The 23,862-nt window shown below is 44.0% G+C and overlaps 1 protein-coding gene across 1 annotated transcript; it reads right to left on the bottom strand.

The window, feature by feature from the left end:
* Window positions 1–6,812: 6,812 nt before the first annotated feature.
* On the bottom strand, window positions 6,813–23,634 carry LOC115459231 (tumor necrosis factor receptor superfamily member 1A-like). The gene is given in 11 exon segments (XM_030189086.1): window positions 6,813–8,277; window positions 8,938–9,109; window positions 9,343–9,380; window positions 10,652–10,792; window positions 11,034–11,077; window positions 11,437–11,521; window positions 11,609–11,755; window positions 14,712–14,840; window positions 15,457–15,618; window positions 15,621–15,657; window positions 22,997–23,634. Coding segments are annotated over 11 exon segments (1,263 nt in total). The 5' UTR covers window positions 23,030–23,634; the 3' UTR covers window positions 6,813–8,002.
* Between the last annotated feature and the right edge of the window lie 228 nt (window positions 23,635–23,862).

The following is a 23,862-nucleotide window of genomic DNA, read 5'->3' as shown; positions in this document are numbered from 1 at the left end:
TTTTCTCTCTCTGCTCTTTGGGAAATGTTCTTCTCTTCTCTCTTTGCATTTCTGCTTCTAACCTGGGTTCAGGATCCCACAGATTTTGCTGCTCCAGCTCCTGTTTCTCCTTTTTCCTGAGTTTTTCCTGCTCATTCTTTTGTGGGAAATCTTTGATTTTTCTCTCTCTGCTCTTTGGGAAATGTTCTTCTCTTCTCTCTTAGCATTTCTGCTTCTAACCTGGGTTCAGGATCCCACAGATTTTGCTTCTCCACCTGCTGTTTCTCCTCTTTCCCCAGGATTAGACACAGGTTTTCCTGCTCATTCTTTTTTATTAAAGTCTTTGATTTTCTCTCTCTGCTCTTTGGGAAATGTTCTTCTCTTCTGTCTTTGCATTTCTGCTTCTAACCTGAGTTCAGGATCCCACAGATTTTGCTGCTCCAGCTGTTGTTTCTCCTCTTTCCCCAGGATTAGACAGTTTTTCCTGCTCATTCTTTTGTGGGAAGTCTTTAATTTTCTCTCTCTGCTCTGTGGTAAATGTGTATCTCTTCTTTCTTTGGATTTTGCACAGTACAGGAGGAAATGCATTTCTTGGTTCTGGTTTTGCATATATAACCTGGCTTCTTGGGGTTTCCAGTTCAGGTTTCGTCTGCACATTTCTATTTCTAATTTGTGGCCCTTTATTCTGTATTTGGTGAGTCGGTCTATGTTCTGCGTCCTTGACTAAGTTCCAGTATTCTGCGCCGGCATGGAATTTATCTGCGGGTATTTGGTCCATTCCCACTTGTTTTATCCTTTCAGAAAGTGCCTTAGTGTTCTAAGGCCGAACAACTGAGATGGGACCCTATAACGCCGTCTCTCCAAAGGTGGTTGGGGGGGGGGGGGGGGGAGGGAGAGAACCCTTTCAGAGCTCCAGTAAACAAGCTTTGCAAAAATCAAACACATTCCAGACCTATATAGAAAATGTCAGAGTAATAGAAATGCAAGATACCAGAGCTGATCATTTCCCAAAGCTCACGTATTACAATATTTAAACATAATATACTTCTTTCAACCTTTATTTTTGTATCAGCATTGCTTGAGTCTCAGTGTCTCCTGCTTCTCTATTTTCTTAACGCTCTACAGGATCTCCTATCCTTTTGGCATTTCTTCTCTCTTTATATCCATTGACCATCTCTCCTCTGCAGCCCTATCCGTCCTGTCCAGTGTCTTCCCCCTCTGTGTCCCTGTCCAAAATCAATTCTCTCTCTCCTCATCTTACTCTGACCAACATCTCCCTCTGTGTCAATATCCCTCCCCTTATATCTAGCATTGCTTCTCGGTGTCACTGTCTCTATGCTCCCTCCATGCCCAGCATCTCTTCTCTGTCACCCTGTCCCTCCCCACTTTTTCTCCTCTTCCCTTTTTCCTGCACCTCATGACCTCCCCTCCTCCTCCATGGTTCAGCATCTCTTCATTCTCTCCCTCCCTCCTTGGTCAAGGGTCTCTCTCCCCCCTTCCCCCTTCTTGGTCCAGTGTTTCTCATTCTCTCCCTCCTCTCCCTTGTAGGGCCAGGGTGTCTTTTTCTCTCTCTCTCCCTTCTTGGTTCAGGGCCTCAGTCTCTCTCTCTCTTACCCCCTCCCTCCTAGGGGTCTCAATCTCTCTCTACCTCCCCAGTCCAGTATCTGCCTCCTCTCCTCCTGCTTTCTTTTGGTCCAGTTCTCTCTTCTCTCCACCCCCAGGTCCGGCATCTCTCCAGCTTGTCACCTGCCCCTCCCCCCAGTCCTTCAAAGGCTGCGGTGGTTGTGGCAGAGAGCGTACTGAAAGCTGCCTCTCGGGCCTGCAGACCCTTTCCTTTGCATGTCCCGCCCACAGGAAATTACATCAGAGAGGCAGGACATGCAGAGGAAAGGCTCCTCCAGCCAGAGAGAGGCAGCTTTCAGCACTGTTTCTGCCACGACCCGCTGCAGCCCTTGGAGGTCTGGCAGGCGGGTGAGGATCTGGAAAGATGGTGGAGAGGAAAGGAGGTTTCAGCTGCAGGTGGCCCCTTCCATTGAGCAGCTCTGGGCACTTTGCCAGGCTTACTCAATGGTAGCTACACCCCTGAGTTTTGTATTGCATCACAGAATCTGGGGCAGTTGCTGAAGTAATGGCTGAATTTGAATATTCTTGAAGGTATGGTGAGGATGGAGTAAGAAAGATGCTAGTTCTGCTCTGTACTCATTGTTGGGAGTTGTTAGTGCAGGTAGGGAGTGACTGCAGAACTGGAGGTTGGTTTAATAATGATTTACTAGTCTGGATTGCTGTGTTTAAAATCTCCTCCCTAACCAGTGTGGGCTAAAACAGGAGCATAAATTTGGCTATGTCACAAGTAGGTGGTGCTGGGAATGCAGGAAGATCAGGGAGGTGACGTATGCGCAGTTTCGTTGTGAAATCCCTGCATGTACTGATCACCTATTATTGAGCAAGCACACATTTGAAATCAGATGGAAGTTCACTTCTGTCCACGTCCCAAGAAAAGCTTCTTTTCTACAAGTGCTTTTCACCCAGTAAATGGCTTCCTCCTTTTGCACTAAGTCTGGCTGCTTAATTTCACAGGGAGGTGGATTTTGCTACAGGAAAAGTGTGTGTTGGGTCAGGGATGGAGGAGGGATACACACGGGGGATTCATTTCTCACATATTTCCTCTGCCCAGTTCACAGGTATGGTTTATACCTGTAGATTTTACTGCCCAAACCACAGAAATGGGTTAAGGTTTCTTAGGAAAAAAAAACCCCTATAGACCATACGTACAATCTCGGGCTGCCGTGGGTGCTTGAACACCCCCAAATTCCTTTATTGTGACCAGAGAGAATTCTCATGTGTTGAGTTTAGTATCCCACTAATTTAGAAAAGTTGGCTCCTATGCTCTGGACCCTGAAACTGCCAAGGAATGTGTCTCTCTTCTGTCATCTCTTGGTGATGGTTCACTTTTTTCTGCCTCCCATTCTCTGTCACCCATTCCCATCTCTTGCCTCGTTTCTCACAATTCTCTCTCCCTCCTTTGTCCCTGTCTGTCATTTTTACATTCTGTGAGCACTGTGAAGGAATTAGTTTCTGTCTCATTAATCAGATTTCAGTTTTCACTCACAGCCTTTTTCTTCACACATCAGTGATGTGAAAGTTTCAAGGCTTCTGCACTGACAATCGAGCTACCTTCAGATGAGAATCAACGAACAAGGACCCGGTGAAAGAGTTAATGCTGCTTCAGACAACTTATGCACTGAATCTATGATTACAGAAATCTACAGTAGGGCAGGAGGCTAGAACGTAAAATGTGCCAAACCACTTCAGACCAAAGGTCCAGCAAGTCCAGCATCCAGTCCAGGTCACAGTTACCCAGCAGTATCCAAGAAGCAGATCCCTGTTCATGTCAAGGGTTAAGCAAAGATTTCCCAAGTCTGCATGGAAACAGAAACCTCCAAGGAATGCACAGAAGGAAGCTGGGATATGGCCTGAAGGGATCCTAGTTACATCTTTAGAGAGAGTTGTGGGCAAGAAATACGGGAAAAGGAACTTTCCAGGGAGTACAGAGCTCAGGGACTCTTTAGATTTTATCTTGGTTTTTTTTTTTTTTTGCATGTATTTGCTGCTGTTTTTTTATGAAATTGCACTTGAATTTTTATCTTGATTAGAATTTGGGATATTTAACATTTAACAGTATTCCACGTCTTCAGATATTTGAAAACTGAATGTGTGAGCCATATGTAATAAAGATTCTCAGGAGCAACTGTACTGTCCATGCTCTGATCTTTTCTCTGTCCCGGAGCAGGGCACTGGAAGCTTTCCTGATGACGCAGCTGGCTTAATCTGCTTTCCCCAATATACCCTCTCCTTGTTCCCCAGTGCTGTGACCTTCTTCACACTCCCTCTACACCCCACTTCTTTGATACACCCTCCCCTTATTCCCCAGTGATGTGACCTTTATGTATTTATTTATATCCCACATGATCCTAATGTACTCGGCGGCTCATAAATAAACATTCATAATGAAAATACATAATACTTACATGACATAAAATACCTAACATAATGTTCCAAAATAAAATGTATAAATCTCTCATTCAGTCCCTCAGATTAACCAAAGATCTGCAGTACTCCGAAATAGAATCGGAACTTAGTTTTCAATTCGTTTTATAAGTCCACCTTCTTCATTGTTTGCAAATTAAGCGGTAAATTGTTCCATAGTTTGGATACAATTACTTTAAAGATTGTAGAACAATATTTTTCCAATCTGATTACCTTGAAAGAGGGAATTTCTAATAAACCAGTGAAACCCCTACATAGCTCTACAATATAGAGCCTGGCAAGGTGAAACTCTCATCCTGTAGATTGAATTGTCAAGACCACTGAGCAGCGAGGAAGATGCTTAAGGCTTACTGGAGTGATGCAACTTTTGGGCTTTATTGCCTCAAGAAGCTGTGTGTACACAACAAGGATAGTACCCCAGAAACCCAAAACATCTGGAACAAATAGCAATGTTGTTCACACACTTTCTTCCAAGAACTGAATATAAGCAGCCTCTTGGGAAGCAAGAGGTTATCTGGTGACAAATGTTCTCCCAGATCTGAGCTGCCAGTGCCCTAGAGATCTACACAGCATCTGCATCTTCCCCAAGGAGGACCCCCTCATCGTGTGCCTGCCAGCCCTGCACCTGCAGCACAGCAATGTCCCAGGAGGAAGGAACAGCTGAGCTCTCCTGCTCTGGGTCAGACCAATGGTCCACCTAATCCAGTATCCTGCTTCCAACAGTGGCCAATACAGGTCACAAGTACCTGGCAGAAACTACTACTACTACTAATAGTAGCATTTATGTAGCGCTGCCAGACGCACGCAGCGCTGAACATTTGACATAGAGAGACAGTCCCTGCTCAAAGAGCTTACAATCTAGGTAAAACAGACAGACAAGACATTAAGGGCAAGGGAATTACAGGGTAAAGAGGAACAGGGGAGGAGGAGGGCAATGAGTAGCGGCTAGGAGCCAAAGACAGTACTGAAAAGGTGAGCCTTCAGCATAGATTTAAAAACAGGTAGAGATGGAGCTAGATGTATGGGCTCGGGAAGACGGTTCCAGGCATAAGGTGCAGCAAGATAAAAGGAACGAAGTCTGGAGTTAGTGGCGGAGGAGAAGGGGGATGACAAGAGAGACTTGCTCAGAAAGCGGAGTTCACGGGGAGGAATGTAGGGAGAAATGAGAGAGGAGAGGTCATTTATTTTTATTTATTTATTTGTAGCATTTGTATCCCACATTTTCCCACCAATTTGCAGGCTCAATATGGCTTACATTTGCCGTAGTGGCGGTTGCCATTTCCGGGTAACAAAATTATAAATGATGTTGTGTTAAGGTGCATACATACATGGCAACCTAGATGGAACATCACATATGTGGAACAGTTCATGCTATATATATATATATATATATACACACACCGTGTGCATACATACATGGTAAAGAAGAATACATTATGGTATTGCATGAAGGTTCCTGGGTGATAATTGGATTATAACATACATTAGGTCATCGACTTTGGAGAGACCATATTTGACATAAGGATTGTAGTGATAGTATTTGTTCACTAATGGCAAAGAGGTTAGTCAGTCAAGTGATAAGGTTTCGGTTGTGTCTAGGGATCATAGAGTGGATGCATTTAAAGGTCAGTAAGAGAAGTTTGAATTGTATACGGAAGCGGACAGGGAGCCAGTGAAGAGACTTGGTAAGTGGGCTAGTGTGGGCATAACGATTCTGGCAGAAAATAAGTCGAGCTGCAGAATTCTGGACAGATTGGAGAGGAGAAAGATGATTGAGTGGAAGACCAGTGAGAAGTAAATTGCAAAAGTCCAAGTGAGAAGTAACAAGGGTGTGAATAAGGGTTTTGGTGGCGTGTTCAGAAAGGAAGGGGCGAATTTTGCTAATGTTGAAGATAAAGAAGCGACAAGTTTTGGCAATTTGTTGAATACGAGCAGAGGAGAGAGAAGAGTCGAAGATGACTCCAAGGTTACGAGCCGAGGAGACAGGGAGGATATGAGAGCCATTAACAGAGATAGAGAATGGAGGAAGAGGGGAGGAGGGTTTAGGGGGGAAAATGAGAAGTTCAGTTTTAGCCATGTTTAATTTGAGATGGCGATGAGACATCCAGGCAGCAATGTCAGACAAGCAGGCAGAGATTTTGTCTTGAATTAAGGTTGAGATTTCAGGGGTGGAGATGTAGATCTGAGAGTCATCAGCGTAAAGATGGTAATGAAAACCATGGGATGAGATCAGGGCACCAAGGGAAGAGGTATAGATGGAGAAAAGGAAACCCAATTAGAAGCATAACCTTGGCTATGGACTTGGATCCACAAGTCAGGGAACGTTACATTGTTTTTTGTAAATCCCAAAGTGCTAATTATATTAGAGAGTTCATGTTCCTAATTGCACCATCCTCCAGGAGGTGGTGTGATCTGTGTTTTACCCTCACAGGAGGATCTCAAAGCTCTCACTGGTTGAGATACATAAAGATAATGAAAGAATTGGTGAAAGCAAATTATTCAGCACTTTAAAGGCCAAACACCCTATTCACGCTGCCTCCATTCTACACCCCAGTTCTTTGATACACCCTCCCTTATTCCCCAAATGCTGTTACCCTGTTCACCCCCTATCCCAGTTCTGTGATACACCTTCCCCTTATCCAAGCCCTGCTACACTGAGCCTCTGTGCCCAAGCTCCATGTCCTTTAAAGGATCTTAAACTGCTGTTCTTCAGGTCACAGGATCATAAGCCTCCCACGTTATCCCAGTGGTAGAAAGAGGAGCAGGATGAGCTACAAGGCACAAGAGAGCTGTAATCTTAAGAATTTTGTTTATTTCTCCAACAGAAGTTGTGTTTAGTGTATTTACAAGAAAAGGAACTGAATCCTGCTTTATACAAACTAATGCTCACCTGGGTATAAAGCCCTCCCCCTGAGCTGAGTTGGAAAATGTTTTCACTATGTTTTGTTTTCATGTCATTTGTGGGTTTTGAAGTTTATCTCATTTCATTTTAAGAATATTTTGTTTCAGATATTCTCATCATTGTAATTAAATGCTCAATAATTTGGAAGTTAGCATACATAAAATCAGTTTAGCGAGTCCTTAATGTTTAAGGTGCATTAACCAACAACATGTAAACTAATGAATGGTATTCCTAGTGTACACAATGTAGGAGAAATATGCATACTAAGATTAGTATATTCTATTGCCAAAAAAAAAAAAAAAGAATTCCAGATTTTTGTCTGTCATTCCATTTAGGAAATGACATATATCATTAACATTTTCCTATGTTCTTTCAAATGATGGCACATCCCTAGAGAACATCTCCTCCCTGGTATAAAATCTACTTTCTACATACAGGACAAAACTTTCAGCTCAGGGATTGGGTATCTCTGCCTAAAATCTATACTCTCACCCCTCTGCACAGCCACAATCAAACACTATACATAAGAACAGCCATACTGGGTCAGTCCATCCAGCACAGTATCCTGTTTCCAACAGTGGCCAACCCAGGTCACTGAGAGAGGTGGACATTTTTGAACTGAATATTTACAGAACTTTTAAGACTTGTAGGAAAGCTTGAATAGCAACAAGAAGCTGTCAGTCAGTCAGCAGCAGTCTCTGCTCCTAGACCTCCAAGCAAGACCACCAGGAAGAAGGGCAATATAAGGTTTCCTCACCCACCAGGGATGCTTTATCACAAGGGCCGGACTGACTTCTCTGCTTCCTGTCTCGCAGCACACCCACTTTCCCTCAGCCTGAGGTGCAAGGTCTGAAATACTTCCAACAGGCCTTAAAGTGGAGCAGGTACCCGAACTTTTGTCCTTAGGTCTTTCTTCCTGTCTCTGATGCTGAAGACAGGACCTAGCCGGTCTCAGAAGCTCATGCACACTCCTGAGGAAGGGAGGTAAGAACTGGGGAAAATGAGGCGGCTGCAGGGGAGGGAGTAGATAGTAAAATAAAAGGAGGAGAAAAGACAGTGACAGAGGATAAATATTTAAAGCTCTCTCTGCAGGGATTCTTGGATTTTTTCACTGCAGCCACTGAGTTCCATTTCTCTCAGGACTCGACTAATTGCTTCCACTGTGGACCCTGCTTGGTTTGTCCGCTCCCGCCAGGCCAGTAGCATCTCATACTGGGCTTCCCGGTAACGACGGTCATTCTGCATCTCAATTCTCTCAATGTCATAGTCACTGAGGCCCAACCGACGCATAAACTCTTTCCACCGAGAGGGAGGTACATTGTCCACCACAGCATATAGGACCCGAGGTTCTATGGAGATAACACAAAACCATGTAATGATATTCCTTTACACTCAATATGATTCAGAGTTAGGCTTCAAGCCCGAGTATCCACATTCAAGCCAACTTCCGAAGTCTACTGAAGACCCATCTCTTCAACAAGGCATACAACAATGATCAATAAATATGAACTCCTGTACACAGATCCAGAACTGCCAAACCACTATCATGTTTTTTTCTCTCGCTATTACTAAATGTACATTTTCTATATAATTCTTATATATTTCTTACTATGATTGCTTGCTAAAACACTACCAAGTTTTATCATTATGTTACCCAAAATCTTTCTGTTATTGCTAAATGTATACTTTCTCATGCATTCTCACTATTCATGATGTATTGTAAGCCACATTGAGCCTGCAAAGAGGTGGGAAAATGTGGGATACAAATAAATAAATAAATAGTGTGACCTCTGACGCAGTGTGAGGCTGCAACCCCCCTCCCCACCCACCCACATTCAGCAAGACCTCTGATGCACAGTCTGAGGCTACAAAAGAACATCCCACATTCAATATGATGCCACAAATACACCCCACACTCGTGACCTCAGATGCAGAGTGCGAGGCCATAATCTTGTCCCCTCCCTCCCCCCCCCCACCCCCACATGCAATTCAATTGTTTAAATTCTTACTTTCTGGGATTTGAGCTTTCACAACATCATTAATACAGTCTGGTAACTTTGTGTTCTGTGCTGAAGTCAGATGTTTTTCAGATTCAGATGCTGCTTTCTCCATTTCATTAGATTCCAGCTGAGAAACAGGATGACCAGGGAGGTAGGTTGTTGAGGACTGTGCAGTAACCAGCTGTAGAGAGATCCACAGGCTTTGTTATATATTGAATCAGTGAAACCAAGGGATGCACCAGGGACAGACCAGCGACTTGGAAGGAGAGAGCAAGTGCACCAGGAACAGACCAGAGAAAGGGGTCGCAAGACACAGAGGTGGACTGAGAACAGCTTGGACAGGGGATAAGGACTGTTGTGAAATACCAAGATCTTTTCACCTACTGTAAGTGTCTGATATATTTTTCCTCTCACCTGTTCTGAAGAAGGGTGATCAGTGCTCACAGTTGTCACTGCCAGAGAAAGCAGAGAGTCAGCGGTCAAGAATACCCTCTTCCCCTCTCAGCATGCCATTCTGTCCCCTTTCCACAATACTATACCATCTCTAAATGCTTCCCTACCTGTTGCTGCTCTTTTCTCTCTACTTCCTTCACCTTCTCACCCCTAGCACTGCATCCTTCCAAACCTCAGTGAAACACATTTCCCTAGACCACCACTGCATTCTACCCACCCTGGTCAGCACTGCAACCATTCCTCCCAATCACCTCTGCCCACTGCACTCTCCCTACCTAGCCCCATGCCACCTCTCCTTCACTCCCCCTCCTCCCCCAGCATTACACCTTTCTCACTCCTCTCTTGGTCCTGCAGTGTCCCCAGTCACCACCATTTCACTCCCCTCCTCCCCCAGCTTGGGCCTTTCTCACTCCCTACCTAGTCCCAAGTCACCTCCCCTTCATTCCCCTCCAGCACTGTACTCTCACTACCTAATCCCATGTCACCTCCCCCATCATTGCACTCTTCTCCCTCCCCACTTCCCTGTGGTGTACACTTCACCCTCAAAAATGCCATCTCCTCCCTTCATTGGGTGCACTCTCACCTTCCCCCAGCACCACACCTAGAACTTTCCTATCTTAAAACTGCACCCTTCAGTTTCTTAAGAATATAAGAATAGCCGTACTGGGTCAGACCAATGGTCCATCTAGCCCAGTATCCTGCTACTCACAGTGGCCAATCCAGGTCACAAGTACCTGGCAGAATCTCAGAGAGTGGCAAGATTCCATTCTAACATCCCAGGGATAAGTAATGGCTTAATAGCAGACTATGGACTTTTCCTCCAGGAACTTGTCCAAACCTTTTTTTAAACCCAGATATACTACCTGCTGTTACCACATTCTCTGTCAATGAATTCCAGGGGTTAACTATATGTTATATATATATATAAAAATATTTCCTCCTATTTGTTTTAAAAATATTACTATACAACTTCAAGGAGTGTCTCCTCGTCTTTGTACTTTTTGAAAGAGTAAACAATCGATTCACGTTTATCTGCTCTACTCCACTCAAGATTTTGTACACCTTTATCATACCTCCCTGCTTTTGTCTCATTTTTCTCCCTCTCTCTTAGGTGCAAGATAAATAAAGGGGCTACTACTACTACTATTAAACATTTCTGTAGCGCTACTAGACTTACGCAGCGCTGTACAAATTAACATGAAAAGACAGTCCCTGCTCAACAATCTAAATTGGACAGACGAACAGACAGCTAGGGGTGGGCATCTCTTACCATGGCAGTACATATGCTTTTTCTTTCTCCTCCAATACTGCCAGGCAAAGCCAAGCAGCATCAAGATAAATCCAACGGCCAGGAGTGCCATCATAGAAAGCAACAGAGGGCTGTGACCTAAGGACAGACCAAAGCTGGGGGCTCAAGGAGAAAGGGATAACATTAGTCTTTTGTTATTACAATGTAAGTTATTTATGTCAAGCTATACCTGTCTTACTCCACCTTGGTAAATCTCTTGTTAAAAGTGGTTAATGAATCTAACTAAATATATAAATCCGTAAGGGTATTTTGAGAAGAAGGGGGGTGGGGACAAGGCCATAGAGAAAATAATCCAGAGAAAAGGGGTAGGGCAAAGGGGCCCCCAAGAACAGAAGATGCTTACCAGTAAGGCTGCCACAATGCTTCTCACAATCAGAGTCCTGACACCTGTAAAAGAGGGAGACATTGCAGTGGCAGAAAACCGAAGAGGAGGGTTACAGTAGAGTGAGCATAGTGGGACAAGGAAGGGGTAATAATTAGGGGAATGAAGACTGAATGAGGAAAGAATTAAGGAGGGCATTGTGCTATAATAATATGTATTGTACTACTATCATATTTACGTATGTCTACACAGCTGTAGATATAGTATCTGGAGACAGATATAAATATTTAAAGGGGTCTTATGATGGGAGACTGAAAGGGGGAATTACTGAGGATGGGACACAGCAAGAGGAAGGGTGGAATTTTTACTGGACGGGCAGCACAGCAAGCTCCTGGTGGGTGCAGATGTGGTTGAGGATACTCACTTTTCACAGGGGCGACAAGATCTGTCCTCCATGGTGAAGTAAAAGCCAAAGAAGCAGCTGCAGAGTGTGTCGTTATAACCCACACCTGCAAGACAGAACATTACATTATAGATCTGCTCCATTCCCCTGTTTTCTGCCCTGGCTTAGCCCTGAATACAAGCTTTTTACTCACATTCAGTCAGGACTCTACCATTTTGACACTCTGAGCAGTTCTTGCATTGGAAGGTGTTACCAGCCTGTACTTGGTACTGACTCTTTGGGCATCCACAGATGGTGTCCTGAGTGGAGATACAGTCAGACTTCGCCACATGTCCCAAATCTATAATGGAATGAATGGAGCCACTCGTGAGGGGTCAAGAAAAGTCACACAACCATTAGTGTGCCACAGACACAAACTTATGCAACACTTAAGTGGGGAATCGGCAGCCAAACGTCAGTCACATCAAAGTTGGGTGCCAAGGTAGCACAGCTAGTTTGCAAACCACTGCTAAAACCTTACGCTTCAGTACAATACAGTTTGTATCTATGCCAAGAAATCTGTCCCTCTTCTAAATGACAGCTGTGGTAGCAGGGTGTTCCATTTATCATATCTACATTATTTTAATTTTCTAATACATGCTTATTAAGGTGTTTCATTTGAATTGTGCTTACATTGCAAGTATCACATAGTAACATAGTAGATTTGTCCTTGCCATTCTCAGGGCGTAGACCGTAGAAGTCGGCCCAACACTGTTCTTGTACTAAAAGTTCTGAAGATTCTGGAATCCTAAAGAGTTACTAGATTCTGGAATTCCAATTAGTAGCAACATTCCATGCAGAACCCCAAAGAGTAACATACAGGGGCATAATCGAACAGCGCCAGCGATCTATTTTGGCGGCGACGCAACAGTTGGCCATAACCGTATTATCAAAAAAGATGGCCGACCATCTTTTCTTTCGATAATACGGTTTGGCCCAGCCAAATGCCAGAGTTCGCTGGGTTTGAGATCGCCGGTTTTGTTTTTCAGCGATAATGGAAAAAAATGCCGGCCATCTCAAACCCGGCGAAATCCAAGGCATTTGGTCATGGAAGGAGCCAGCATTTGTAGTGCACTGGTCCCCCTCACATGCCAGGACACCAACTGGGCACCCTAGGGGGCACATTTAAAATTTTTTTTAAAATACACAAATAGCTCCCAGGTGCATAGCTCCCTTACCTTGGGTGCTGAGCCCCCCAAATCCACTCCCCACAACTCTACACCATTACGATAGCCCATATGGGTGAAGGGGGGCACCTACATGTAGATACAGTGGGTTTTGGGGGGGGGGTTTGGAGGGCTCAACACTTAGCACCACAAGTGTAACAGGTAGTGGTGGGGGGGATGGACTGGGTCTGCCTGCCTGAAGTGCACTGCACCCATTAAAAACTGCTCCAGGGACTTGCATACTGCTGTCAGGGAGCTGGGTATGACATTTGAGGCTGGCATACAGGCTGGCAAAAAAAGGTTTTTATTTTTATTTTTGTAGTGTGGGAGGGGGTTGGTGACCACTGGGGGAGTAAGGGGAGGTCATCCCCCATTCCCTCCAGTGGTCATCTGGTGAGTTGGGGCACCTTTTTGAGACTTGGTCGTGAAAATAAAAGGACCAAGTAAACCTGGTGAAATACTGATTAACGCCGCGTTCTTTTTCAATTATCCGTGATCTGGTAGCCAGGCCCATGCCAGCCTATGTCCCGCCTTTGCTATGCTGCTGACACGCCCCCTTGAACCCCAGCTCGGTGACGGGAAAGCGCCAATGGTGTCAAAAAAGCAGCTTTCAATTATACCGATTTCGCCGCTTTTGAGAGATGGCCGGCCATCTCCCGATTTATGTCGGAAGATCGCCGGCGATCACTTTCAAAATAAGCCTGATAGTAACATAGTAAATGATGGCAGATAAAGACCTGAACAGTCCAACAAGATAAACTCATTTACATGGTATGTGATACTTTATACCCAAGTTTGATTTGTTCTTGCCATTCTCAGGGCACAGACCATACAAGTCTGCCCAGCACTGTTCTATATGAATGTTCTAATGCATGCTTATTAGATGTTTCATTGGTATTATGCTGCCATTGCATCATATCTATGGCCCTCATAGCGGTAGTTAGAGTGGCTAATGCCTGCTGTCGCTGATGAATCCAGAAATTCAATTCTGGGGCCGCATCCAGCCATCAGCATTGATTTTCCGGGGTTTTTTTTTTTTGCACCGCAAACACAGCCAGTTAAGCCAATATTCATCAGCTGACTGGCGAGATTCTAGCAGCCAAAGATTTACCCGCTATTAACGTGTGTCTATCTGGCCACTAAACTTAACAGGTCAGCTGCTGAAATCAGGAGTAACCGGCTATGTCACGTGACACAGCCAGTGACCGGGGTAGCCACTGACCAGGATATTCAACAGGAGATAGGCGGCTGCTTGGGGTATTTAACCAGCCAGGTGCCGTTCCTAGCTGGTTAAAACTTTTGAATATTGGGCAGTGTGTTATTTGAACATTTAATGTGTGCTTATTAGGTGTTTCATTGATATCATGCTAGCATTGTATCATATTTCTGTTATATGCTTGTTCTGTGCTGTTTAATGCTTATATTTCTGATACCATATCATGTTAGTCCTTTTCTAGGATTCAGTTTGCCATCTCCAAGTTTACCTCATTTATTGTATTTATATTTCATCATTTTACCATTGTTATAATGTTAACAAAATTATAAGTTTTATGTCAATCTGTACTTGCTGTACACCGCCTTGAGAATCTCTTCATAAAATCCCAATCAATCAATCCATAACAAATAGAATACACAATACCTGATCTGGCTTGTGAAATTTGGCAAGTTATAGGCAACAATAATTTAACTATGTAAATTTATGAGGCAGAATGTCCCCACCAACATCACAAACGCCTCAGTCTACCCATTTTTTAAGCATCTAAATTTCTGTCTAGTAACTGGGTGCAATTTTCAAACATTATGATGTCTAGTTTCAGGAGACGGTTGCCTAAATCAGCCCCTTTGCAAAATGACCAGGGCCAAGTTCTTAAATTTTACAGCCTATTTTTACCTGCTTCATACACTTTTGTACCTAAAAAGTGGCCAAAATTTGGGTGGGTAGCGCAAATAGGAATTAACTAGCTGAACCCTCTGCTACTTATTGCAAAAGTGTCCCAAGAGAACAGACTGCAACTTTATCCATGTCCAAAAGAGCTCCTCTGAACTAAAATGTAAAGTTTATTCTGGTGGAACATTCAGTATGGTCAATACCTTCTTGGCACGTAGAACACTTCCGGCATCTGGAAATATAATTCTCCATATCTATGTAGGTCCTATTTGAACATGGCTTACACTCAGTCATCAACCCAGGTCCTTTACAATCTGAAGACTTATAGAAACCTAAAAAAAAAATTAAATTATCCATATCAATCAATCATTTAATAAAGAGAACATGCTACAAACAGAAGATAAAGGACGTAGAGGAGGGAGTCTGACAACACAGGGAGACAGAAGTTCCCAGGACTAGGAGTGCAAAGAATGAAAGTGATTCTGTGGTACCAGCAGGAGGCACTCTCACCAGGCTGAAGGTTGTCACTGAGAGTGCAGGGGAAGATGAGTCCCAGGACTGGGAGTGCAGAAAATGGAAGTATCTCTCTGAGACCAGCAGGAGGCACTTTCCCCAGACTGGAGGAGTCATTGACATTGAGCAGGAGAGGAATCCTTGGGATTAGGAGTACGGAAAATGGAAGAGACCCTCTGGACCTAGCAGGAGGCACTTTCCCCAGACTGGAGGAGTCATTGACAATTACAGTGAGCAGGGAGAGGAATCCTTGGGATTAGGAGTACGGAAAATGGAAGAGACCCTCTGGACCTAGCAGGAGGCACTTTCCCAGACTGGAGGAGTCATTGACAATTACAGTGAGCAGGGAGAGGAATCCTTGGGATTAGGAGTATGGAAAATGGAAGAGACCCTCTGAACCTAGCAGGAGGTACTCTCAGTATTTTATTTTTTTACCTCTTTGACATTTCTTGCAGCAGAATTGTCGGTTACGTTCTGCATGCTCATCTAATTTGCATACAATATTCCTCCTTTTCCTCACAGAATCTCTGGAGAAGTTCCCATATCCCAGTGGTGATCCGTGAACTAGGATTGCTTCTGGCAAGGAGATGTTCCCAGGATCTCATAAGCCAGCAAGAGTTGCATATTCATAAAGACCTGGGACGAAAGAGATAGTGATTAAATCATGGAAACATAGCCAGAATTTAGTAAAAACATGATTGACATAGAAGACCAAAGAAAGAGGAGCAGAGTGAAGGTAACGACCCTACAAGTACATGTCCAGGATATTTCCAGGGAAGGCAGCCTTCTACTCGTGATACTTTCTTCCAAAATGTTTTTTAAAATTTAAATCTTGTTTATTAGGGATATTTTCAAAATTACAATTCCAAGAGTAAGAAGCAGATACCTCTGGCCTCAGGTACACTTAGATTGGGCGAGAGGAAACTAATGTATCTTCAGCTACTAAGAATCCTAATTCCTTTACTCTTTGTAAAATATAACAGTGTGTAATAGATAAACACAACCTTCAGAGATACATCAAAGTTTTACACAACCCAATTAGAAAAAAAAAATCAACACCATTTATAATGACTGACTCGATATATAGCAGATAAATACCAGAGGATGCCTTCTGTCAACTTGCAAATATGTAATTTCTTTGGGATTTTCATTGGTTAGTAATTATGTCCTGAAGGCTGGGAAGGGGGGGGGGGGGGGATTTGTTGAAAATAAAAAATATTGCATTAAAGAAATTTTGCATAAAATGTACACTTACTTCATTTAAGCTGCTGCAATTGTAGTCTGACTCCAGACTACATGCAGACTACATGCATGCATGCTCAGTTTTATTAAAACAAGTGTGCCGGATGTGAGGGGAAGCGAGAGAAAGGCAGGCAATGGGAAGTGCCGGAGACCAGCGCTGGATGAAGGCTTCACCTGGCGTGGTTTGGGGATCCCGCCAGCCAGGATATGTATAGTGGCGGCAGTGGGTGGGGAGTGACAGGGCGGCGGAGGGAGGCGGTGGACCAAAATGTGCCCCCCACCTCAAAGTCTGGCTACACCCCTGGGATACAGCCAGGGTATATCCAGAGAGTGGCAGTATTCCGCACTGTAACTGGATAACTGTGCAAATGCTTCTTCTGATAACAGTGCTGAATATCACCGTTTTATGCAAAATATCTGGATAGTCAGCATTGATATCCAGAATTTCACTAACAGCAGAATTTAAATACAGTTCCTAAATAGAAGCATGTAGTGTATGATCTGAATGCCTGCCTGGTGTTCAGAATGGAAATGCTCTACACAGGTCCGGAGTTAGGGGTTTGCAAACAGGGCAATTGCCCTGGCCCCCGGGCCCCCCATACCTGCCTGAAGCTGAAGAAGGCGTAAGGCTGGAGACCAGCTTTGGGGCCCCCTCTGAATATTTCACGTTAGCAGCTAGGAGATAACCAGCTATATCACACGATAGATCCCCACATATCAGTGCAGAGACAGCTATTCTAAGTGGCCACATTGAGCTGCATAATAACTGGAATATTTTTGACTGGTGTAAACTTAACCGGCTATCTTTGAATATTCTTCCCGCATCAAACTTGCAACACTGTGAATCCACACCTCACTCTGCCTTCTTTTTCATAAGTCTTAAACTCTGGAATGGCCTCTTCCCCTTTCCCTAAGATCTGAACTTTCCTTCCCTAACATAGTAACATAGAAACATAGTAGATGACGGCAGAAAAAGACCCGCACGTTCCATCCAGTCTGCCCAACAAGATAAACTCATGTGTATACCTTACCTTGATTTGTACCTGTCTTTTTCAGGGCACAGACCGTATACGTCTGCCCAGGCACTATCCCTCCTCCCAACCACCACCCCGCTCCCCCCACGGCCTCTGGCACAGACGTATAAGTCTGCCCAGCACTGTTCCCCGGCTCAGGGCACAGATCGAATAAGTTTGCCCAGCACTATTCCCCGCCTCCCAACACCAGTCCTGCCTCCCACCACCGGATCTGGCACAGACTGTATAAGTCTGACCAGCACTATCTTCGCCTCCCACCACCAACCCCTCTTCCCCCCACCGGCTCTACCACCCAATGTTCGGCTACGCTTCTGAGGATCCATTCCTTCTGCACAGGATTCCTTTATGCTTATCCCACGCATGTTTGAATTCCGTTACCGTTCTCTCCACCACCTCCCGCGGAGGGCATCCAAGCATCCACCACTCTCTCCGTGAAAAAATACTGCCTGTCATTTTTCTTGAGTCTGCTCCCCTTCAATCTCATTTCATGTCCTCTCGTTCTACCGCCTTCCCATCTCCGGAAAAGATTTGTTTGCGGATTAATACCTTTCACAATATTTGAACGTCTGTATCATATCACCCCTGTTTCTCCTTTCCTCCAGGGTAGACATGTTCAGGTCCGCAAGTCTCTCCTCATACGTCTTGTAACGCAAATCCCATACCATTCTTGTAGCTTTTCTTTGCACCGCTTCAATTCTTTTTACATCCTTAGCAAGGTACGGCCTCCAAACTGAACAAGGACTCAGGTCTTCTCACTGGCCTTTCCTATCGTATCCCATGAGGACTGATGCTGGAGACCTGAGACCCTGGCAGGCGGGATTGAAGAAATTGATTATAAGCGATTGACTGCAACCTTGGTGGATTGCTTTCTTTCCCATCTAACATTCTGGCATTCCTTTCCTCCAGAGGTTTCTTTTCTTTGTAAACCATTTGACCTTCTATATCAAACATGTTAATAAGCATAAACCTTACGCTGACAAGAGCTGAGGTGTCTGCATCACTGTGTATTGTGAACAGAATAGCAAAGCATCTGATAACAACTTCAGACTGGATCAGTTCATTCAGCCTGAATTGTACAGACTAGTAACCTGGGAAACCCAATGAATCATGTGGAGCACAAAACAGGATGAAACAGGAGGGGGGCCACCCCGGGTCTCTACATTCTCCCCAAGTACTACCAGTCTCTCCCAGACTGGTTGCCATCTCTCATATATGATACCAGTGGCTACTATCTCTTCCAGTCTGGCCCCTTTCTCATATGAGGGGAGGAAAACGCTGTTAAACTCTCTCCAGGGGCACTTCAGGCTGGTATTGTCTCTCATATGGTGACATGGCATAGGAAGAGCTGTTAAAATTTGACCCAAGAGCACTTCTAATGTTTTCTAGGCTAGCACTTGTCTCTCTGTTTTAGAATGCAAGGAGGTTAAAATCTTTAGCAGTAACTCTGCCTTAGGGGAAGAGGAGGGAATTTCCCGTAAAGAGGTTGGCAAAAAGGCAATCAGGGTATAGGCAAGGAGAACAGGCAGGAAGTGGGGAGAGTTCCTGACAACTCCATCCCAGATAAACAGCTCAAATCCAACCAAGTGGCAAAGGAAGCATCTAGGCATAGTCTGAACTCAAGCAGCCATTTAAAACTAAGGGAATTAAAGAGAAATAATCTGAAAATAGATTCCAAAGAAGCAGACAAAACTTCTTTTAGCACAAACCATCACTGCAGAGACTCCTAAACGTATTAATTCTTTCATCAGAATCTCCACCACCAGGAATCCCTTAAAACCTAATGAGGCGGGGAAGGGATAATTATTTGTGGGTATTCTAACAGGTTTGCCAAAATAGTTTACAGCATATTAACTGATAGCTCATAAATTACAAAATTAAATATGACACAGTAAAATCCATTTCCTCAAACAGGAAACTCTTAAGTTGAGCCCCAGGAGAGGAAGCTGCTTGTGTTTGAAACACATTTCTGTTTAGAAAGGAAGGCAACCAACCCCCACTGCGGCTGGAGCCTCCCTTTCCAACTGTCTTCGGGAATGTGACAGGGAAAGAACAGAGGAGGAAGTTATGCTGAAGGACACTGTGTGTCAACCAAAAGAACACAGGGAGGGTGACATGGAAAGAGCAGCAGACCATGACCAAACAAATCAGCTTAGTCTGCTGCTCTTTCCACTGTCACCCTCCCTATGTTTGTTTGGTTTGCATGTCTTTAAGGGTTACTGTCCTTCTGTTTCCTACTAGCCAGACAACAGATTTTAGGTGGGCACTAGACAAGAAGTGGGTGGGCACCAAGTGTTCTCCCCTCCCCCCAACCACCACCAAAAAATGCTTCTTTCTACCTTGGCAGTCTGCAGCAGGCATGCGCTGAAAACTGAGACTGCAGATGCTGGTATCCTAGAGAGTAGTGTGTTCATTACCATCAGGGGAAGGAAGTCTTCAGCTGCTGAGCTTGGGATCCCCACCAGCTACTGTTGGATGGCCCTGGCCCACCTGTGTGCCATCTGGAGATCCAGGGGCCATAGCCTGGGTGGGGGCTGTCACCATTGGCAGATGAGAGAAAGCAGCCAATGTTCTTCCACACTTATTTATTAGGATTTATTTACTGCCTTTTTGAAGGATTCACTCAAGAATAAGTCAAACATAAACAATAGACAATTACAGCAGTAAAAGTATTCAAACAACAATACAAAGTATGGCATATTGCTACATTATACCAACAATACACTATAAAACATTTTAACAGACAGCATAGGGCAATCTTGATCTTCAGACCCCAGGTTCCAGCCACCAAATCCTCTGTCCTCCGCCATCAGCCAGCCTCAAGAAAGGAGAACCACTGGACCCCACAGAAAATCTAGGCCTGCCTCTATCACTGTGGACCCTCCTATCTTCACACTTCCCCCATCCATCTCCACTAGGACACCCTCATTTCCACGCTCCTCCACTGGGACTGTCTGTCATCTCTGAGTGCATCTTACTTTTTCTATATCATTAGATAAAATAGGGTGGTTGCCATGTTAGTCCACTTCAGGTAATAAATAGAAATGTTAAAAAAAGGAAAATAGGATGATATGTTTTTTTACAACCTTGTAAACTGAAACAAGAAAGCATTCCAATGACAGTCTTGAGGGAAAGGTAAGGGTGGGGAGAAGTGAGATACAGGGAGGCAGACGGGTGATCAGAAGATGACAAAGCAGTATAATCGTTTTATTTATAATCCCATAGGAAACCCAGATCTCTGTTAACACCTGTCTTGTTGGTGACAAAATATGTCATCACCTAACTTCAAAGCTCTTCTGTTCCTGGATTGTTGTAAGGGTTCCTCTTAGTTTTCTGACCATAAGGGAAAAGGGGATGGGATTTGATAGACCACCTTTCTGTGGCTAAAATCAAAGCAGTTTAGGTATTATGTGCAGGTACTTATTTGTATTCAGGCAATGGAGGATTAAGGGACCCTTTCACAAACGTGTGGCAGCCTACTGCGGGCTTGCGGGTGACAATTCGGCTCTACTGCTGGGAGGTCGGTGGTAGTTCTGACCCCCACCATGTACCATTTCTGATTCTAGAAAACTTTTGTATTTTCTAGCATCAGGGGTGTGCCCGCTGGTATTAGGGCAGACCACCAGGCTACCACAGCAGCCCTTACCACCTTCTAAATAGGAGGCGGTAAGGGCCCCCCCAGGAAATGGTCACATGGTGTACCGCATGTCCATTTCCTTCCTTTAAAAAAAAAAAAAAAAGCCTTTTACCGGCAGTGGTAAAAGGGAGCCTCGGCATGCAGCAAACCCATGCACTGCCGCTTGCTAAAAGAAGCCTAAGTGACTTGCCAAGGGTCACAAAGATCATCAATGCAGTCCTGAAAAAATGTTAACCCTAGAGGTGTTACCTTGACTTGTTTCATGTGGTGGCTTGAGGGCTGGAGTCACTTTTACATAAACACTGCACATTATAGGAGCCAATACTGAACAAGTTCCTTGACCGTGCGCAGCGAGAGAGAATTTCCATTGGGTTTAGCACTCCCAGTTGGCTCCCATACTGGATATTCATAGGTAACAGGTGTTTGAGTAGGACACATTCCAATATCACTCATTAAATAACGTGAGCATCATTCACTATCACACCACATATTTTATATAATGGCCTCTGGGATAAATGATGTGCATTTACTGTTAGTATTTTGCTTTTTACCACTTTATATACTCCTTTATAGTCATAATATTGCACACTTTAATAAAATGCAAATATTTTTTCCAATTTTGTTACTAAAATATCAACATATAATTGTAAACAGAAATTAGGAGTCCTTTTACACAGCTGCTGCAAAAGGGGGCTTGTGCTGATGTTGGCGTGATTTTGATGCATGCTGAGGCCCCTTTTACCAGAGCGTGTAAAAGGCAGGTCTTTGTTTTTTTTCAAGAAATGGCCGTGTGGCAAAGCTCTTGTCGCGGCCATTTTGGTGTGGAGGGGGCACACAACTCCACCTGCTGCCGCACTAACTCAGCAGTAAGTGGGCAGTGCGTGGCACCTGCCTGATTACTGCCGGGTACAAACCAGCGCTACAAAAATTGAAATATTTTTCCAGCGCAGGAAATGGTGTGCACTGGGGGAGGGAAACGGGCTTATTGCTAAATGTCTTACAGATGTACACTATTCCTACTTTTAAGTACTATTGTAACTTGCCTAGAAGTGGCATGATAGGTATAAATATTTTAATAATAATGTTTATTAAGATTTATTTACGCCCTTTTTGAACAAAAATTCTCCTAACCTGCAGCAGGAGTAACTGGACAAAGGCAATTTATTATTATAATGACAATATGAGCATGATAAAACAGAATAGAAAATTATACCTTTCTTTGGAACCAACTTAATACATTTTTTAACTAGCTTTCAAAGGCCAAAACCATTCTTTCTGAAGTTATCAATAGAAATCAAACAAAATAAAACATGGAAAAGAAAATAAGATGATACCTTTTTATTGGACATAACTTAATACATTTCTTGATTAGCTTTCGAAGGTCGCTAATCAAGAAATGTATTAAGTTATGTCCAATAAAAAAGGTATCATCTTAGTTTCTTTTCCATGTTTTATTTTGTTTGATTTCTATTGATAACCTTAGAGTGGACTAACACGGCTACCACACTCCTCTACTTTCTGAAGTTAGAAAGGGTCTGGCCTTCAAAAGTTAGTCAAAGTATAGCATCCTATTTTCTTTTTTGCTTTTATTTCTTATTTTAAAGTAGACTAACATGGCGGTCACACATGATACACAGAGCACAATTAAAAAACAGGATGTAAACTTAGGAAAATGCCAGTGTCAGCACAGTATACATTGAAACAACACAGTAAAAAAAACAAACATCAAAATAATATAAAATAAAACATTTTAATACACTCCAAAGGGGCTGGTGCAAGTGTAACACGAAGCAGGAAGTGTGCAAGTATGAACTCACTACAACTGAAGTAGGTCGCTTCAATGTCGTTTGTATTGTAACACGATTTTTCCCCCCAACAGAGTAGTCCATGCACCATTTTGATGGTCTTCCTTTGAGCTACCTCTACCTTGCTGAAATTTCACCCCATAAAATGTAGTTGAAAAATTCCTGGGTCTCAAACTGTGGCGACTCATGATTGGCAGTAAAGTGGTAAATGGGAAGCAGGAACAGAGAGAGGGGAGAAAAGAAGTTTGGAAAGGACTCACCAGAAGAAGGCAACCGATTGCACAGCCAAGCATGTTTCCAGCGTCTCTGTCATGGTCCCCAGTCCTTACCTGGGGACCCCCTGGTGCTCACTCTTCCATTCCCCGCCAGCTCTCACTTAGGCCCTTAGGAATCAGCCTCAGGGCTCCAAACCCTCTCCAGAATTCGGTTCAAAGAATCTTTTGGCACCCTCTTGCGAAATCTGGAAGTTAGTTTCAGGAAGTGGGTGCAGCAGCTTACAGCAGAAGGAGAGAGGTGGAGCAAGAGGCTCACGACTGCCTCTTTAACCCATTCACATCTTCTCTCAGCATTGCTCAGGGTGGGAAAGCGTTTCTGACCCGATTCCTTTCCCCTGGCCTCTGTTGCTTCTCCGACATGTAACACGGATACTTGGAGACCTTGATGGGATCCAGGCTGTAATGAGAAATCTTGTGCAGTAGATTCAGTCCAAGATTAATCCCAGTCTGAGCTTTCAAGGTACTCAGTTAACCCCAACGAAAATCCTGCACCTCCTGATCTGCAAACAGATACTCCAAAAAGCCTAATAATTTGGGATAAATCATAAGGATCCTGTCCCCGACTCCTCCCCTCCTTCTAACCTTCCTGCTGCAGCCTGTGCTGTTATCTCTACGAATTCCTGCCTCAACTGGTGTAAAAGTAGCAGTAATCTCCCAAACATGAGCACGTAGGGGAGGGGAAATGCTGGATGGGTGTAGAACAAAATTGGGATGCTTCCCCTTACTATTTAGCGTTCCAGAGCTGCCAAGTTAGCCATTCCAGGAGGGAGGCTGGTCCTGCTTTTAAACGTAAATCCCAAAGCAGCCTAGTATTTTTAGTCCATGATTGTATCCATCGAAATCAGTGCTGC

Source organism: Microcaecilia unicolor, unplaced genomic scaffold (assembly GCF_901765095.1).
Source record: "Microcaecilia unicolor unplaced genomic scaffold, aMicUni1.1, whole genome shotgun sequence".
Taxonomy (NCBI): domain Eukaryota; kingdom Metazoa; phylum Chordata; class Amphibia; order Gymnophiona; family Siphonopidae; genus Microcaecilia; species Microcaecilia unicolor.
This window is presented reverse-complemented; position numbering and strand designations above follow the sequence as displayed.